Source organism: Condylura cristata, unplaced genomic scaffold (genome assembly GCF_000260355.1).
Source record: "Condylura cristata isolate star-nosed mole 26May11 unplaced genomic scaffold, ConCri1.0 scaffold00007, whole genome shotgun sequence".
NCBI classification, from domain to species: Eukaryota; Metazoa; Chordata; class Mammalia; order Eulipotyphla; family Talpidae; genus Condylura; species Condylura cristata.
This window is the reverse complement of record NW_004567108.1, coordinates 56,078,904-56,099,368: the sequence shown is the minus strand read 5'-3', so window position 1 is coordinate 56,099,368 and position 20,465 is coordinate 56,078,904. Positions and strand designations below refer to the sequence as shown.

Below are 20,465 nucleotides of genomic sequence, written 5' to 3'. Positions count from 1 at the left end.
AAAACTTTAAAATTAAAATGACTTCATAATGAAAACTGCTTCATGCTGTGTCTACGCTTTTCATGTAAACTTAATATAACTGTAAATATATTTTAATGAACAGTAGAAAGAGGCAATTACAAACAGCAAAGGAGGGCAGCACAACAGTGAAACATCATCACAGCAGCTCTTTGCCTGCATATTAAAAGTGCCGCCTGAAGACAGCAGCTAAATTATAACTTCATAATTTCAGGGGGAAAACTGTTTTCCTTATTAGAGACAAATACCTATTTGCCAGCTTGCTGGTATGAAAACAGAACACACAACTGCAAAAGGGAAATCCTAGCTAACAAGAAGAAGGGAGAGGAAATCAGAGCTTGACATTTGGGTGTGAAACTATCTAATTAGCTTTTTTCCTCTATTATGAAAACAACCTTGTGTTTCCATAAAGATTTCCCCACAGTGTGAATGAGTTCTTGTTATTTTGGGGCATCAAAAACAATTATAAGCATCAGAATCAAAATAAATGTGAATATTTGGAAATCTTCATTTTAGTATGTATGTGTTTGGTACAATTGAAGGATAGATTTGCAAGTGTAATTTGAATGTGATAAATGCCACCACTCAAAACATTTTATAAAAATAATGCAAGGCTTTTGACACTGATAAATTTTTGTTATTAATATTATAATTCAGGTGGGAGGATAGAAGCTAAACAGCTGGAAAATATTTCAGACTGTCTCCAGAGCTGAGCCTGTGTGGGCCTGAGAGCACTGAGGAGCAGGGAATGATTTGTGAAGTAACTGAAAAGTTCAATTCATGAAGATCCTGCTAATACATGAGCCAAACATTGGGGGCTAGAGAAGGTGGGTGGTCCTTGCCATCTTTAAATGGAGAATAAAGCTGGATTGTACATGTCAGAGCCACTAGAACATGGTTTTGAATGTATATCTCCCAGTTTGTATATTTAACAGATAATGTGTGTGTGTGTGTTTAAGGTAAAACTAGACTAAAAAAGGCTGTCATAGAATAAATACATGCAATGTTTTATTTCTAAGATTTCCTCAATTCTACCATTTTTAAGTGAAAAGCAGAAACACATGCACAGTTATGTGAGTTGAATTTCTATGTGCTATGCCCCTTTCATCAAATAACTTAAGCCTTTACACACACACACACACACACACACACACACACATACACACATACATGTTAAGAATGTATATATTTTGTCCTACTTTTAAATAAACAGATGAACACTCTGGGTTCTGTTAAGAAAAGAATTACAGCATTAATTATTGTTCATGTTGTGTGGTTATAAAGTCAATTAAAAAACATATAGTTTAAATGGAAATACAGACTATAAGATAGATTTTAAAAAAACATTTTAAATGATATGGGCATAACATCATCAAAAACTGAGTAACTCAAAATGATGTCTCTACATACAAAAGGCAGTGGATAGCCTGCTTGAGGTGAGTCAGCCAGCATCTGATCTCCAATCCCTCCCATCTTTCCACTCTGATTCAGCATCTGTACAGTTTTTAATCACAGAATAATGGAATTTTAGAGGACAGAGGAATTTTATAAATTCCCTTGCTAAAATTTAAAAAAAAAAGCCAGCTTGGGAGGAACAAGTAACTTAACCAGGGAATTCATTCAGTTAATCCCCTATTCTTGACTTGATCACAATGCTTTTTCAAGTGAAAATTTTAGCAACATAATATGTACAGCAATTATTTTACTCAAAGTTTCTACTTTTTTTTTAAGAATTTTTTTATGCATACAGAAATGGGGTACAGGACAGGAGTGCAGGGGTGGTGAGAGGATTCACCAGAGCCAGAGTGGGGAGCAGAACAGGCAGACTGACTTAGTATACTGCTGAGGGGAGCAGTGGGCGGGTCAGGAGTGGTCTGCTGTGCCATGTGGCTCACCCCTGGAGCGGGGCTCAAACTCATGCTATAGTGGCTTTAGCTTCTTAGTGCTGTGTACTTTACCCCTCTGCGCCACCAGGGAGGGCCACTATTTTATTTCTTTTTTTTTTTAAGATTTATTTTTATTTATGTATGTATATAAGAACTGGATATACAAGGCCAAAGGTGAAAAGATTCACCAGAGACAGAGTGGGGAGCAGAACAGGCAAATCTACTGAAATATACTGCTGAAGGGAGCATTAGGTGAGACAGGAGAGGTCTGCTGGGCCATGTGGTCACCTCCGGGGCAGGGATCAAACTCATGCTGAAGTGGCTTTAGCTTCTTAGTGCTTTGCTTTAATCTGCTGCACCACCAGGGAGGGCCTGCTACTTTTATCTACATTTTTCTTCAAATTTTATTTTTCCAAAATGAAAGTCTCTTGTTAAAAATATTTTACAGACTTAATTTCAAAATATTGTTAAAGATGTTAATATCTTTAAGGGGTCAAATTAATGTTTTTCTTTTGATATCCCCTTAACCTGTGAACAGTGAAGTAGATCCAGTTCTTTTTACATATTTTTTCTTGACACTTAGAACCGTGATAACATTTAAGTGACATATTATTTTATTCATTCTTTTTAACTAAGATGAAATTAAGATAGATTTTAAAGGCTTACATCCCTTCTAGCTATTTTCACTAGTTTTAATCCAAAGTAAACATTGCTAATTTCAGAAGATATATTTTCAAGGTATAAAAGTCATAAGATATGATAGTTGAGTAAGATTCAGAAAAGCTGTCTAAGAATAATAATATACTAATCTAAGAATTTTTTTTACAAAAGTTTACTAAAGAGCAAAAACTAGAATGTTGATATCAAAGGGTATTAAGTGTGATTTACTGACTTCATTTTTCTAAAAACCCAGTTTTGTGAGATGAGTTCCTATGTGAGGTACCCCTTTCATCAAATAGCTTAAGCCTATTAACAAATACTTTGATGGTACTTGGTCCATGGAGACTTCCACAAATTGCACTGTGCTTTTAATAGTTCCAAATACATATTGCAATTGTTTATTATAAAAATGACTGGAAAGCAGTTGTTTGTTGTGCATTCTGCACAACAGCCTAAATAATATTAGGTTGCACAGGGGAAGGTCTACCAGCCTGCATCATTATGCAGAGACAAGACCACAAAATATATCCCTCTCCAATGCATGGCTGACACACTAGTCATGCTGGATTATTAAGATGGTAGTTGTAGGTACAGAATATGAAACTTAAATAAGTACAGCTATTTTCAGAGTAAGCTCATTTTCATGAACACCAGAAACCTAACTGAATCAGAAGATTTCAAGTCATAATTCTGCTATGGGTTTCTGAGGGTAGAAAACATATCTGTTTATCCTAGAGTCTCCTACAGTATCTCTACAGTTCTGGAATATTATAGACATCTGATAGAAGTTTATTGACTGCTCATGACATAATACTAAAATTCAGAACATTGCTTTAAATATATTCAAATACTCCATTGGTAACATAAATAAGTTGGAGGCAGTATAATAATATGAAGATAGCTTTGGCTATAGAGCCAGACAACTTGGTATAAATCAAACCAACTGTGTTACCTGGAGCAAGTACTGAATCTTTGGGATTTAGGATCCTTTTCTGAAAAATGGGGCTGTTATTACCTGCTCTGCAGGGATGTCAGGATAAAATGATGTGCACAGATCACCAAGCACAATGTCACCAAGCACAGGCACAAAACAGTGTCCTTTGGGTTGAATCATCCGCTTTTAAAAATAAATGCCAGAGTACTCATTATTTAAATGTTCAGTCTTTATTTACAGGATATCTATACCTTGACACTGTCTATGCCAATAGACATATTTATTAAGTCAGTAACAAATACTGATCAAACCATGGCAACTATGCAATGCAAAAGAACATTGTTCTGCCATACAAATAATCTGCCTATTAGTTAATCAGCTGTAAAATGTTTCTACAGATGCACTTTGAATTTGGAAAGAAACATTTTCTATATGCTTTTCTACTATAGAACCATAATTCCTTACCAGTAACTCCCAGTAGATGAAGGCATATTGCATCCAAAAAGCAGCATGTGATGGACAGTATCCATGCTGGCACGAGGCTTGAAGTCAACTGTTAAGAGAAAATGACACATGAATATAAACACAGGTTATACCTCTATGCACAAATGTCACAAGAGAACTGTAGTTCGAATAGTTGTACAACAAAGATGTTTTGATGCTTTTAGAACACCCAAATTGGATGAATTTTCCTTTTCCTTAAGATGAGCATGATTTGACTATTTAATTTACTGGATAGTTAACTCTAATATAATTCAAATTTTTAATAATAATAAGCTGAATACTCCACACACACACACACACACACACACACTTTTTAATGGAAGAGACCATATAGAGTGGTGAGAGCATTGTGTGGATAAAAAATGAAAGCTCTAACAGTAGTAGTCACTGTAATGTGATAGAAACAAATTCTAGAAAAATGGAAAAGTGTCTTTACAAAAATGTAGAAGAGGAAAAATTACTACTCTGGATAAGCACTATATACTTGTTAAAAGCATACTGAAACCAATGCATGTCATTTCTCTTTCTACTCTTAACAGTGGTTGAAAGACATTAAGCTAAAGTCAGCTAAAAAGCTAAAATCAGACATAGAAGAGAAAGCTAAAAATTAGTTAAACTATTATCTATAGAGTATATAGATTGATTATGTGCTCCTTCCCTGGCTTGAGTTTGATTCATTCCCTTTTGTCCAAATTAACTATGCTGACCTACAGTGGGCATTTACAACTCACCCTTACCTACAAAAATGCTAATTAGCCTAAAATACTCCTAAGTCTTATGTATATAAAAGAGCATCTTTTGGGCCCTCCCTGGTGGCACAGCAGGTTAAAGCACAGCTCCATGAAGCTAGCCACAGCTGCCTCACCACTCGTTTAATCCCTCGAAGGGGGTGACCCATATGGTGTAGCAGAAGTCTCTTGTCTTGTCCACTGCACCTCTCAGCAGTGTACTTTGTGAGTCTGCGTGTTCAGCTCCCCACTCTATCTCTGGTGAATCCTCTCATGCCCCTGTGCCTCTGGCCTGTACCCCAGGTCTGTATGCATAAATAAATAAATCTTTAAAAAATTGCTTCTTTTACCTCTTTTTGTTTGCATGATAAAATTAATAAAACATTATATACTGCTAAAACATATCTCTGAAACACAAATGTTTATAGCAGATATTCTACATTAAACTATATATAGAACCACGACCTGCAGGGTATAAATGGTCAGAAACACAGGCCACCTATCACGAGCCATTCTGGCTTGATTTTCCATGGAGATAAGAAGTCGTTTCCTTCCTGCATTGAAAATATGAACTTAAAAGCTAAAATTTATACCCTGAGATTTTCATATCACCATTTATGAAACTAACAAAGAGGACAGATGGAAAATAGATTTGCTATCATTTGAGGCTTGTTTTCTATTACCACAGAATATATTAAATACAGTGAGTCTAGGAGATTGAAGAAACTACTTTGGAAAGGAAGACTCAGATGGAAATTACAACAGTTTATAATCATAGAAAATTATAATGTAAACATATTTAAATTTGTTAGCAAGAGCCAAAGAAGGAAGAACAGGGCCCCTCTCTACAGACTTACTCTCAAACTGAGTATAGGATTTCTTCCCTTCCTTCCATAATTGTCTCAGAATATCTTTCTTGGCAGAAGGAAGAATTAAAAATACTTGAAGTGGGAGCACATGACCTTTATTTCTTTTTTATTCACTCTAAATTTATCTTGCTAGGTGTTACAATTTGTTACCTTATATTCATTTCAGCAAATGGCTTATATCACTCTAATGGTATATAACTTTCTGTTCCAATGGTGTCAGTATTCCACTCTTTTTTCCCCTTTATATGTCCCTCTGTCAGTGTACAAGAGGTTTGTCAAAGAATATGGTGTCTTCTCTGCTGTTCCAGAACTTACATAGCTGACCCCCTGTTTCCCAGCCCCTATGGAAAACTATCAGTAGATTCTATTAGTAGATTTTCTCGACTGGATCATTTGGATTATTTTGGTAATAAGTCAGCATGTTCAAGTGCATTATGCTAAAAATATTAAACTGCTTGGATAACAAAATAATGTTAGTTTCAGGTATCAAATAAAATCATAGGTGGGAATATCCAGCAGAAGATTTAAATTTTGTGAGTCCTGTTCAAAAGGAGAGGTCAGGAAACTACATATTTGAAAAGTACTCAAACAGTAAGCACTGACACCTGAAGCCATGAAGGTAGACAAAAGCACCAGAGGCAACTCTGGCTCCCTTGAAGCACCATTCAGGGCTTGGGAAAGTTCTAGGGAAATCCCTGAGCAGTCAGGATCTGTGCAGGAGTCCCCAGGAGTGTCTTTTTTATCTGAATGTGGGGTGTATTGTGAAAGGAGGCAAAAATCTTTTTGAGAAAAAAGTGAGTTATTACTAAATTTATAAAATGAAATATTAATGAACAAAAGCTCACTGAGATAAGAAGGAAAACCTGCTGAAGAAGGGTGTATCATGAAGACAAGACATACCATCTCTATGGCTATACATCAAGGAGTGTCAAATATTTTGCCCGGACCTCTGCTTATGCAAGAAGATCTTCTAATTTTTTAAGTAAAAAGCAAAAATCATTCAAAGTACAACTTCTCGAGGCATTTTCTGAAATTTGTCTCATTCTCACATGCTATTTTAAGAATAATTTATTTGCCACCATTAAAGGCTTGCTAGATATGTATTTAATTTTAGTTTCGGTAGTAAGAAACACATCAATATCTTTAAGTGATAGTAGAAGAAAATTCCTGAGTTCCCTCTTATAAAAACTTGCTTTCACTGACTCTTATTTCTCCAGAAACTCAACCAAGTTTAATTGCTAAGTAAATTACTGGTGCAGGGTTTAAGCAAGAAATCTGCCATTTTTTATATCCAAAAGATCAAAGTATTCATATAACTATAGCTCCAGGTACAATTCATTGCAGTGGAAATACAAAATACCATCAGAAAAGAAATATTATATCAAAATGTACATCTAAAACAAATAATAGAAGCCATAAAACAAAGCAGAGCTTGGACAATTTTATAGGCTGTTGCCAGTGGTGGGAGGAGTCAAGTGGGAAAAGATGAGGCTGACAGGTTCATTTCCTTAGTTTGCTCCATTCCTATTTACTATTTCTTGCTTTGCATAACACGATCCCACTCTAGTGAATAAGAATGAGGTCCTCTGAGCACAAGCTACACATATGACTAGGCTGAAGATTTTCACACTATACAAGACAGAATATGGAAAAATATTTTAACATTACAACTCAACGAAGTTCCCTTTTCTCTTTTTCTCCCAACCTACATCAAATAAATAAAGGATTGAAGGGGAAGAAGGCTAGATGAAACTATTGGAAAAAAGAGCATGTAAGTGTGTGAGTCTGGCAGGCAGAATAAACAAAGGCAGCCTTGGAGTGGTGACACACAGGCAAAAACAGTGCCTCGTGAGAATGCAAGGAACATTCTATCCATTAAGATTAAAAGTGTCACCAAGTCTTCTAACTCAGGAACAGGATGACAGCTGCTTAAGTGAAAAAGGTACTTCAGTCTCAATGGGTGTTAACAGTTCAGATTGTCTGATGTATAAGATCAGAAAATTTTATAGGCAAGTAAGTGGGAACCAACTACTTTTGAAGGACTAAGACTCCAGAAATAGTGACTTATGCACATTAATTAAAGGGAATACTATGACATAGAAAGTGCAAGGACTGGAGGATTTCTCAAAGGGTAATGTCATCTGAGATAAAAGACTTTAAAGTATGTGTGTGGGTGACATATTGAACAGAGAGATAACTAGGTCTACTTTCTGGAGTTCTAAGCAAAATTTGTCCTAACTGCATGAAGCTGTTTGGGATTTATGGCCTCTATTAGCTAACATCTGACTACAATCAGAGCCATAAAATTCTCTAAGAATGTGACCTAGGAGAACTTCATTTAGTGCTTTGCTTGCTGTCCGTTCCCTTTCCAAGTGGTTATCCAGGTCTGCAAGTCAAATTTTGATGGATCTGCTAGATCGAGGACATGGAAAGAATTTGAAGAGCCCCACAGTCAGGTGGTGAAATGAACTCTTAGGAGATATCTATGTACATAAAACCAAATTTACTAATAGAAATGGGAGGAACATACTTTTTAGCTACAGATAGGCAACAGAAGACTAGTACAGCTTACTGTTAATTAACTTATAGAATAAAGAGTGAGTTTAAATATCCTGATCTCAGGCATTCTAGAACTGTTGCCTGTCTATGTCATTAGAGATAATTATTGCTAATTTTTTCCCTCTCAATGAAATCATCTTATACAAAACACATGATAAATAAATTATTTATTTTGTAAACTAGATACTTTTACATATTGTTATGTAATTTTCATAAAAGATACTTGGAAAGTAGGTTCTCTGTATTACAACTTCCTATGGAGCTTGTTAAAAATATAGGTATGGGTGAATTGGTGGTGGGAATTTCACAGGGAAACCATACATTATATAACAATGAGGGATGATATAATGAATATATTTTTAAAAATATATATATATAAACAAACAAAACTATATAGGTAAACAAGCTCAGTCCTAAATCAGACTGATTTACACCCATATATATCTCATTTAAATCTTTAGTGGTCATTCCAGGCAAGAGTATCTTTAAAAAGTGTCACAGGTGAATTACAGGGGACTTGCTACAGTCAGCATAAATAACAGCTGATTATGTGAGCATACACAAGTGTTAGTTAATTCATTAACCTGGATTCTACTGCTCTTTTAAATGAACAAAGCAAAAGGTAAAATCTAGGTTTCTTTTAAAATAAATTTATGGTGAAAAATTAGTTGATATTTTACAATCAATTAAAATTAATCACTGGAACTCTGCCATGTTAACATTTCCACTTAAACTTGTTTTAAGGCTGAGATCTGAAGTGGACATACAAATCGGGGCTCTGAGACCTCCCTGGCAGCCTGGGGGTTAAGTCTCAGCCCTATCCCCATTAGAGCTGAGTTCGATCCCTGCTCAGGGAGCTAACTCACATGGCACAGCAGACCCCTCCTGTCCTGCCAGACCCCTCCTGTCCTACCTCAGCAGTGTATTTCAGTAAAACCACCTGCTCTGTTCTCCACTCTGTCTCTGGTGAATCCTCTCTCTCAACCCACCACAGTTCTTCTAACACAGAAATAAATAAAATCTTTATAAAAATTAAATGATGTCTGGCAATTATGTTCAGGTCAGTGATGGTATCAGTATTCTAAAAGTACCCACATATTCAAGTCATATATAACACTCAGAGAAGGGAAGTTGAAATGTTCAAGAAACACTAATGGGAAAATCTTAACAAACAAGCAAGAAAACAAAAATTGCAGACTAAAATCTTAATACCATTCCCATAAAAATTTCTTTATTTCCAGAAAAATAAAGATGATACTTCAAAAGCCACTCATACGAACTGAAGATAGTGCTCTTCAGTTAATTCTAATGTTCATCACCTTGAAGTTGGCCTGGGTGGATGCAGAGCTCATTACAGTAGGCAGATTGTTAAAGTGATGGGATATTGTATTATCTGCCAGTTTCCCACATAACCAGAAAACATAACCAGTTTCCCACATAACCAGAAAGACTACATTAAAATAAAGATCTTTTTCTTGACATTTTCATGAAAAAGTTTGATAGACAAATTGCCATTAATTGTTGCTAGCATGGATATTGATGTACAATTCTGAAACAGCTGTGGATGATGAAGCCTTTAAGCCACTCATGTCAAATGAACCAAGAAATAAGACACCTCGGCAAGCTATAAATTGACATAAATTTAACATGAAATAATCCTCACTTCATAATAATGGAGCTTCAAAAGAAAAATGAATTAAACTTGTAGATGATATACTTTTCCAATCTGAATTCTTTGTTTATATGCTAGAATTAACTAATCAATAAATAAACTTACTCATCCAGACTGAGTAAAATGCATGTACTTCCGTAAGCCCAGTTTTTGTAATGTCATTACCTAATAAGTCCCTAATTAATATTCTTCAGAATCAAACCCATATCCCCCTTTTTTAAGGCCACTCTAATACTGCACTAATCTCCTATCCCTCTAATACTGCAGTAATCTCCTATCCCTCCGTATTTTCAATATGACAACTCCCAACATCTCCTTTTCATTCTTTTGAGCAAACAGTAAAAACAATTTATCTTAGAATCAATGTATAAGGTAAAATCATACATACTGCTAACATTTACTAGTATTCCCCATGACCACATTTACTTCTCACAGAGATCCCATGAATCTGGCAATTTTTCCCTAAAATGGATGAGCTTCAAGGAGAGGCCAATTAATTTGACTGAGGCCTTGTAGCTAACAAGTGGTGAAGTCACACTTGTGCCCAGTGGGTCCCTCATTGTCATGGCTGACTGAATATTCCCCTTTGCAGATATAAACAGACCATCTTCCAAAGTCTATCTTATAACTTGTTCCTCCCCCTCAATTTTCTAACTGACCTCTTGAACACTTGATACTGATCTTTTCAGGGTCACTGAAATAGCTGAAATGGCTACTTGAGAATGATTGCTCAAATGCCAGACCCCCTCCCCACTGAAGGACATTTACACATGAAATGTGATGCAAACCCAGATTGCCATTTTACTGGGAGTATGGATTAGATGGCATTTGTTTGCATTAAAACAATGATATCAATAATGATATCAATGTTAGTTACCTTCCTTGGGTAGCAATTATGTATATATTCTAATTGACAAATAACTGGCAGGTTAATTTTAGGTTGAACATGATTCCATATCTGTATATACTGCTAAACAATCACCACAATAAATCTAGTTAAAACATCAGTTGCTTTTTGAGAGTCACTAGATATTTACATATATCTAAATACACATACACACACACACACATATATATATATATACACACATACATATATACACACACACACATATATAATCAAAGACATTCTTAATTATCAGCTTATTTTATTCATAAAAAAATGAAATGATTCATATTATTTCTCTCCCTAATATTACTACGGGGCACTCTTGGAGGTTGGCATGTGGGGAACACGTTGGGTGACCAAAGGATAGAAAACATTCCAGAAATACTGAGACAGAACACACATTATCATGAAATAACTTAGGTTTTATCCACTTAATCAAAGACTTCTAGTATACTTTTGTGTTGTCTTATTTATGCTTCTTAGCTCTCTCAACTAACTTTCACTCAGAAACTGGAACAGCTTTTTGGGTGCCTACTGGAAGATATTCAATGCTGGAAAAAACTCTAGGTGACAGAAGAGAGACAAGATTACAGACAACTCTCTCTCTCTCCCTCTCACACTCACACTCCTCTTTCTAGTTACAGTGTGTATATTGTGAGGCTACATGAACACTGTGACTTCCTTGGTCTTTGTAGTCACACCACTGATTGACCCCTATATATGATCAAAATTAGACTGCCTGGCAGTGCTTGAATTATCCTAACAGCACCATAATATGGGTTTTGTTTAAGAACAGTGACATTCAGACCATTCAAGACTAACTATGTAATTTCACAATAGAAATTCTTCTACATTCAAGAGAGAAGCCCAAGAAAATGAAAAGCAATGAATCATTAGATTAATTTCATCTATTTCTAAATTCAGTGGCTTCTGTCTCATTTGTATAGTGCAATTTGATAGATAGGGACCTGCCATCATTCACTAAGGAAAAGACACATTTATTTACTGGTCATCCATGTGAGGTAAAGCAAGTGGATGAAGATGACAGTCAAATTTCTTGGCTGAGTGGGTTGCTGTCAGAGTCAATTCCTCTGAGTGTCTGTAAAACACCTTTTAGACAGCATCACAGTTCAGTGGCCAATGCAGATTTTATCCCACCTTTACCCAGTCCATGACTATGATTTTTATTAAAACAGTAAGCAAAGCAATGATCTAAGGAAAGCTTTTGTTCAAAACATAAAAATTACATTTCTCTTCATTACAGTATTTCCCCAAATATCTACTTTAATTTGCATTTAAAATTCAATGCAGCCATAGAAATACATAAAAGATGTTGTTTATGCTCATGTAAATATGACAGGCATATGTGCATAGCAATTCCATGACAGTTGTGATGGTACTATCACAAAATTAAGAGGTATTTTTATCTAAAATGAGATATAATTAGTCACACAACATAAAGCCAAAATTATGAATTATTCAAGTGCAATTTTGGGTTTTAATGCCATTAAAAGCTTGTTTTGTCCTAATTAAACAACCTGAATTGTATTCTTCCTTTTGTGATTTTCTTGCAAAATCTGAAAAGCAAAAGGAGAAAGTCCTTTTTTGCATGTTTTAACATTTGTGTTCTTATCTTCTGGAATTCTGCCAGGCTGTGATTTTTCTTGATTTTGTGTCATATCTGACATCCCCATAGCCTTGCCCAGTAACTTTTATACAGCAGAACTTTGAAAGTTTCATGAATTTATGAACAAGTGGCTTTCCTTAAAAAACAACTGTTCCCTTATATTCAGACAAGGATGTAACTTAAAATGTTATTTAAAATTGGGTATTTGCCTTTGAAAATGAGGAACAAACACTTTTTCAGTGTTCATTTATGTATTAAGCAAGCAGTCACTGAGTTCCCACCACGTGCTATGGTACAAACTTGCTGACATTCAAAAGTTTAAAGGGTACAGATAATAAGAGCAGAGGTACAAAATGACAAGTGTCTTTAAAAAAGAATAAACAGGGCCTTCCCTGGTGGCGCAGTGGGTTAAAACACTGCACTAAGAAGCTCAAACCACTTCCTCATGAGTTCGATCCCTGCCTGTCCCGGAGGAGATCCACATAGTACAGCAGACCTCTCCTGACCTGCCCGCTGCTCCCCTCAGCATTGTACTTCATAGATCTGCCTGTTTTGCTCCCCACTATGTCTCTGGTGAATCCTCTCACCCTCCGCATCTCTGGCCTGTACCCCAGTTCTGTATGAATAAATAAATAAATCTTTAAAAAAAAAGAATAAACAAAGAATTATAGGCCTTTACATGTCATTATTTTCAAAAAACGCAATCTTGGCCCTCCCTGGTGACGCAGAGGGTTAAAGTACAGTACTGAGAAGCTAAAGCCACTTCCACATGAGTTTGATTCCCGCCTGCCCCGGAGGTGACCACATGGTGTGGTAGACCTCTCCTGGCCCACCCGCTGCTCCCCTCAGCAGTGTACTTCGTAGATCTGCCTGTTCTGCTCCCCACTCTGTCTCTGGTGAAGCCTCTCGCCGCCCCTGAGCCTCTGGCCTGTACCCAAGTTCTGTATGCACAAATAAAAAAAAAAAATCTTTAAAAAAAAAAAAAAAAACAACGCAATCTTGTGATAAATTATCCTGAGATCCAGAAGCCACAGAAAAGCTAAAGCATCATTCTTGGAAAACTATGGTTACCAACAACAAAACTTCCACTTTAGGAGTTTGAAACAGCAATGTCAGAGCAACCTCCTTAGAACCATGCATCCACATCTTTTTCCTTTCCTTCTTTCTGAAACGAACTTCTGCATTGCTGTCCGTCCACCACACTTCTAATGACCTAAACTGCATGCAAACAGGATAACAGCTAGCTCGCAAAGAGTGTGGGTACATTTCTTAACCTCTCTAACCCTCTGTTTCTTCTTCTCTAAAATGCCTTAAATATGCTGAGATTTTGCTATATTAGTGTTTTGTGGATCCTGAGAAAGTAATGGCTGATTGCAAGGTGATAACAGGATGATCCTGTCTCGTTTATCTGACTATAAAATGGGATGCCCTACAGAGCTAATCTAGGACTTAATAAGATAATACACAGAAAATTCCCCACATTTATTTCATTACATAAGTGACTAGAATTTCTCTTTGGTTTTCAATTTTCTAATTCTAGTTTGTCTACCCCAAATGTTCGTGATGGCTGGATTTATGTGCACAATGTTCCCCACAAATCACTTGGGAGAGTGTATTAAAAGTACTGTATTAAAGGTAACACGTTAAAGGACTTACTGAAGATGAAACAAGGCTGTTTTGAACAGGTGACAAACTTCAGTAATCATGCAATCCTCTCAGCCATAAGGAAAAGAAGAAGTACTGAAAACAGTTATTAACCTTATATGACCCTTCGAGGACCTTAGAACAGGGAGCAGTTTAATCTTAGAAGACTGTTACCTAAGAAAATGTAGAAATATTTAACACTTTGCTCTAATACAGCCCTTGATGGGCTTCCTCTGAGTATTTTTCTTGACTGAATATATTCACTTACCCTCTTCAATTTTAAATTATGTGAAAGTAAACACACTTACACGAAAAGAGCAGTAACACATCCCAGGATATATATTTATTGACCTTAGCGTTTTCAGTTCTGAAATCATATACTACCCCCCAACTAGCAGAAACACACCAGTAACCAGTTAACATGTGACCTTAACACTGCTGTGAAATATAACTATCTTATTTATTTAGGTGTGCAGAGTAGCCTTCTCTTCAGAGCAAGTATGAAACAGAAGGAAATATATCTATACCTGAACTAGGGGGGGGGGGGAAAGGAAAGGAAAAGCTGTTATGAGTAAATACCTTTTCCTGTGCTGCTCTCCTCAGCTGTGGCCCCTGTAGTACCCCCACCACCCTGTATCTGTGATCCATTCCCCCCTCGTGGTCCCTGGCACCCTCCCCTGCACCCTCCCACCACCCTGTATCTGTGATCCATTCCCCCCTCATGGCACCCTCCCACCACCCTGTATCTGTGATCCATTCCCCCCTCATGGTCCCTGGCACCCTCCCCCGCACTGTTTTGGCCCCTCACCCTTCCTCTCCTCTGCTGTCTGCCTCAGTCTAGGTGTCAGCTTGCCAGTTGTGTCTTTTCCCTAACCCATTTTTTTGGAGAAAATGAGCAAAACTTTACTGTTAATGTTTTCATGATGAATTTACATCCTAAATCATATTTGGTGTTATTAAAGCCCTATACAGTTAGGAACTTCAATCATTTTCTTTCATTCAAGTTCAGAATCTGGAAGTGTTATCCTTCCTTACTTTTTTCTTGTTAATGTTTAAATATTATACAAAGGAACAATCAGGCAATACTTAACATCCCAAACTCTGACTTTCATTCCTAAAATTGAGCATGAGCAAATTTTGCTTAGAGAGTGCTGTTATTGGTTGTTATTTTCTGTTTTGTTTCTGTTTCCCCACCAAAGCGTGTGGGGAAAGAAATGCACATTGTTCTGTCTTAGCAGGTCGGTGACGTATATTCCTGTGGGGTACACCTCATGAAAATTCATCCTCAGATGGCCTGAAGGCTACTGTATACATTTTACAATTCACATAATAGTCACCTCAGACAGCCCACTTGAAGATTAGTTTCAAGGGACCAAAGTACAACCCTCATTACCACCAAGATCTCCTGAAAATCAACATCTCAAACCAGAGAGGCTGAAGTGAAGTGAAAGTGAGGAACAAAGCCATGAATAATTTGCCTGTCACCCCTTCCCTAAACAGTTAAAGTCTGTCATAAGGGATGTTTAAATTAAAACAACTTAGATGAAAACAGATGGTGCTTTGTCACTTTTCTTGTCTGATTTAAAGACTCATTTGGGGGAAGGAACTGTCATTTAAGATTCTTTTCATTCTATAATATAAACAACAGATTCAAAGTTTCTTCTTTCTTTCCTTCCCCCCCACCCCCTTCTTTTCTTCTCTCAAGCTCTCCTTCCTTCCTTCCTATCTGTCTACCTGTCTGACAGGTAAAATCTTACATTCTCCAATGCTGAGTCTAACTGCAGTCAATTTATAGCATGAACCGGCAGGTAAATAAACAGTCTGTTGAGCAGAGCGGAATTAAGCATCCAGACACAGACAGAAAGCCAATACTATACAAATGGGACTGCGAGGCATTGGCGACCATCGACATATGCATGCAACAACTTAACTACTATTACTCATGAATCTCTCCAGATACAGTTTGTAATCTTGTCTCTCAGTAGTGCGCTCTAGTTTTTTTCCACATTAGGCATGATAAATACATTTGAGGAACTGACAGTAAAAGATTAATATGTTCATGACCATCAAAAAGAACCTTTCACTGATTTCAAATAGCTGTCCTTCCTTCCACTGCCCACCCCCTACACCATCCAATCAATACTTACTCACGAAGGCTTCTTCATCCATTGGCAAGCGCATTGACATGCAGAAGTACGTGTCCGACTATTAAAGAAAGAAAGATACAAAATCCAAATTAAACTGTTGCTAGCAATGAAGAAATAATAACCATTAAAAGCTTGGACTATAGCTGAAACAAGCTACTGGTCCAGTGAGGGGAAGCTGCCTGGTAAAAGTTGGGTGGTGGGCCGATGGGCTAAGTCTAGCACTAAGGACCCTTGTTGTTTTTCTAACAATCTTTCCTAAATTATTTCCAATTCTATTATATAATCAGTTATCAAGAATGGTATTTCTAGGACTATCACAGTTAAGAGGTAACATTTTAAAAGCTTGGTAAAAACAATGAAATTATTAAATGCATTTGATCTTAAAAAGGTAGGAGTTGAAATGCCTTTTGCAGCAACATGGATGGAGCTAGAAGGGATCATGCTTAGTGAAATAAACCAGAAAGAAAAAGAAAAACACCGGATGGTTTTACTCATAGCAGGACCAGAAAGGACCAAGCGGGAGGAAATAATAATAATACGGAACAACTATATACCAGAGACATTGTATGGGGGTGGAGTGGAGAATGGGATCAAAAATGGGTGGGAGGCTTGGGTGTGGAGTGCACTGAACTATGGTGATGGCATACGGGTGATCAGGTGATGGGAAGCCCACGAGAATTACAACTGAGATGGAAAAAAGTACGAAGTGATGTAAAAATAAACTATTATAATAATAAAATAAATAAAAAGGTAGCAGTTGGTTTTGACCCTCTTTGCTATATGTATGACTAAATGTTTAATTTCCTCAATCATTTTATAACTGCCCCAAATATTAATGACAAAAAGATAATGAATAGAAAGTTAGTCTTAAAACATAATTTTATATTTGTATTATTCATTTACAGTGCTGTATGCCAATGTTACCATGATTAAAATAAATGAACATTTAAAAAAATCTAAAAAAATAATAAGCCATACTTTTATAGAGGAAAAAATTTAGTATATACTGAAAAAATCAGCAATAATGTAAATTATTCTTCCATTTCCATTATTGCTCTCTTACCTAAATGACATTTTTCCACTATCAAATACATGAATATCAAAAATTTTAGGTCTAAAATTGCAATTTAAGGAGAATGGGCTTCTGTTGATGTTTTCATTCTACTTCTTAATGGAAATCCGTATGTGGTGAATGATGAGCTATGGTGATAATATGCCAATACAAATAGCTGCTGAACTCATTGAATAATTCAAACTTCATGGATTATTATTGCATACCACTGGAATCAAGAGACTCTTCTAACATGAGCAGAGATCATTTGGGCTTCTCTAAACCTTAGTGTTAGCACTGGAAAAGTATGAATTTGTATCTCTTCTTTACTTATTTCTATGTAGGGAGAAAAGAGGGTACAGATAAGTATCAAATAAGTAACTTAATATGAAAATTACAGAAAATATTCATTCTTTACTACTACTTTATTTTACATACCATTGTTATTTCCATTTAAGCAAATTGTTTCATTTCTTACAGACTTTCTGATTATTCAGTTTTTACCCGATTTTACTAAGCAGGAAATGGACTGGAAAAAGTTGAATGCTATATAGTAAACATATTAAGTCTAAGGGAACTGTGTATCCAACCCTAAGAAATACATTGACAAAATGATGTTTAAGGATTTTATAATCATGGACCTCCCTGGTGGATCAATGGGTTAAATCTCAGCACTATGAAGCTATTGCAGCCACTGCAGCAAGAATTCAATCCTTAGCCAGGAAGGTGACCCACATGGCACAACAGACCTCTCCTGTCTTGCCCACTGCTTCACTCAGCAGTGTATTTCAGTAAGTAGATCTGCCTGTTCGGCAATCAACTCTGTATCTGGTGAATCCACTCTCTTTTGGCACCTCTAGCTACACTCCAGTTCTTGTATGCGTCAATAAATCTTTAAAAAAATTTACAACCATGTGTGTAGGGTTGTTCATAAATACCCTTTCCAATTTCTGAATGACCGATTTACAAAATCTATCTATTCCATACTAATGTGAAAAACAATAAGCTCAAGATTCACTTCTATTCAAACATCCTGAGTAATGCTTTGTATAATTCAGAACTAGAAGTTAGCGACTACTATAGCTGTTTCTGCTACTAACACTATTACTGGTTAACAGTCATTGAATGTCATTAAATGCTAGACACAGTTCTCAATGTTTTACTTGTATTACTTAATAACTAAAACAATCCAATATGGTAGATAGAAACTCAACCTTCAAGATAAAAAAAATAATATTTATTGAGAGCTTACTACATGTCAAACCTGTTCTAAACACTCTATGCATTAATTCCTCTCATTCCAAAAATACATTCTTATGATACAGGTATTAAAACCCCTGTTTTACAGAAGAGAAAACTGAGGCAAACTATAGCTGAGTAACTTTAGCTGATTGTTCTGGCCAAAACCTGGTAATTGGTAGATGGCTCCTAAATCCTTTCACAGTGTAATTATTTAGAAGACTTAAAATTACAAATGTTTACTCTGCCTCTTTGAGATGTAAACCTTCTACCCTCCAGAACTGTCTTCTGGTAGTCCATTCTGGTTCTCAGTCAAATCAATACCTTGCTCTAATTTGCATCATTGTCTCCTTTCATAGAGAAAAGAGAATTTTACTTTTCTGTTTATGGACCAGTCACATGTAGTAAGGTCCCTTTGATCCCTCAGTGTTTTGCCCTTAATAGTTCCCTTCTACAGGCTTTCAAAGCACTTCTGGTCTTTTCTTTTGACAAAACAGAGTTGAGATCATAGTGGATGATCTTTCTAGCAGTAGTTATTATGGAAGAAAAATATTTCCTTACCGCTTTAACTGGCTTATTTATGACACTAGCAAATGCATGAATTGGTAGCTGAACATAGGCAGCCTGACTATTGCATCACAACAATGTAAACAATTAATGAAAAAAGCAAATATAAAAATAAAAGTAAATTTAAAGTAGGTAGACATACATTTATATCAAGAAAAGATCAAAAAGTTGTAATGAAATGCAAACCAAATGAATTATTTAGATTTTTTTAACAGTTTATTTTTACATCATTTTTTTTTATCTCAGTTGTAATCCCCGTGGATTTCCCATCACCAAGTCACCCGTGTGCCATCACCATAGTCCTGTGCACTTCCCTCCCTCCACCCCCATTTTTGATCCCATTCCCCACTCCACCCCCACAAAATGTCTCTGGTATATGGCTGTTCATTATTCTGATTATTTTCTCGCCTGGTCCATTATACTCCTGCTCTGAGTGAAACTATCTGGTATTTTTCTTTCTCTTTCTGGCTTATCTCACTAAGCATGATCTTTTCCAGCTCCATCCAAGTTGCTGCAAAAGACATGTGTTTCTCTTTTTTGGTTGCTGAGTAATATTCCATTGTATATATTTTTTAACTATAGTTTTTGGTTTTACTTTACCTTTTTTTTTTATATGTCACCTCAAGTTGTTTTTGAAATAGGCAAGTTACAGGCTTAAGTAAATATGTGAAATTCAGCAAGTTAGTACCTCTGATGAAAATATCAACTAAGCACAAGATGGCTTCACAATAAACAATAAATAAAGGAAATATTTTTACTCAGAATTGATCATATCCTTATTGTAATTCTTGCTTATACCATCAGCTCCATGATTTAAAATGACAAAATAACTTGAGAATACCTTCTCTATTAATTAATACTTCTTGGTATATAACTGCTTTAAAATGAGAATGTGTTCAAATTTTCTCAGTTTTCTTCCTGTTCTATTCAGGTTTTTGTTTGTTTGTTTAAGAAGGAGAGATGAAGTTTCTCTGCAGGATCTTGCAAAAATATTTTGGGAGAACAAAATTTCTATTATACATTGCATCAATGGCTTACCATACCCATTATACTCTGATTTAAGACTTGATGTATGTCCAATTTTTTCAAATCAAGAATAGTTCTGATGGGAAAAAAAGGTAAACAATTTTCTCTAAAGATAACTACCTTCAAAACATAGAATGTTTATCAGATCAATAATTAGCATTTAGCTGAAAGCTCTTGAATACCACAGTTCAATAGACCAGAAGCTTGCAACTCTAAACTATATAGCTTCTGTGCAACTATAAAAGGTATCAGTGATTTATTCTGGAACATTCTGGTACTGTTGTTTTATTTCTAGAATTAAGTTGAGAGTTCAAGGTCTATGTAAAGAAGGTATGTCCCTAAAAGTGAATTACACTATTCAGTTGGAGAAGCCAAAGTTTAAAGAAGACCCAACAAAAAGTTCTGTTCCCATTGGGATGGGTGAATATGAATACATTTAAAACCA

General features: G+C 36.0%; 1 protein-coding gene across 8 annotated transcripts in view; it reads right to left on the bottom strand.

The window, feature by feature from the left end:
* Positions 1-20,465, bottom strand: part of PAM (peptidylglycine alpha-amidating monooxygenase) — a 289,915-nt gene that overhangs the window by 109,450 nt on the left and 160,000 nt on the right. For all 8 annotated transcript variants that reach the window (XM_012721812.1, XM_012721814.1, XM_012721815.1 and 5 more), the window contains exons 4-5: positions 16,138-16,195; positions 3,964-4,051 (exon numbers count right to left, since the gene is read on the bottom strand). In XM_012721812.1, the coding sequence (XP_012577266.1) occupies positions 3,964-4,051; positions 16,138-16,195 (146 nt within the window). The remainder of the gene's footprint in view (positions 1-3,963; positions 4,052-16,137; positions 16,196-20,465) is intronic.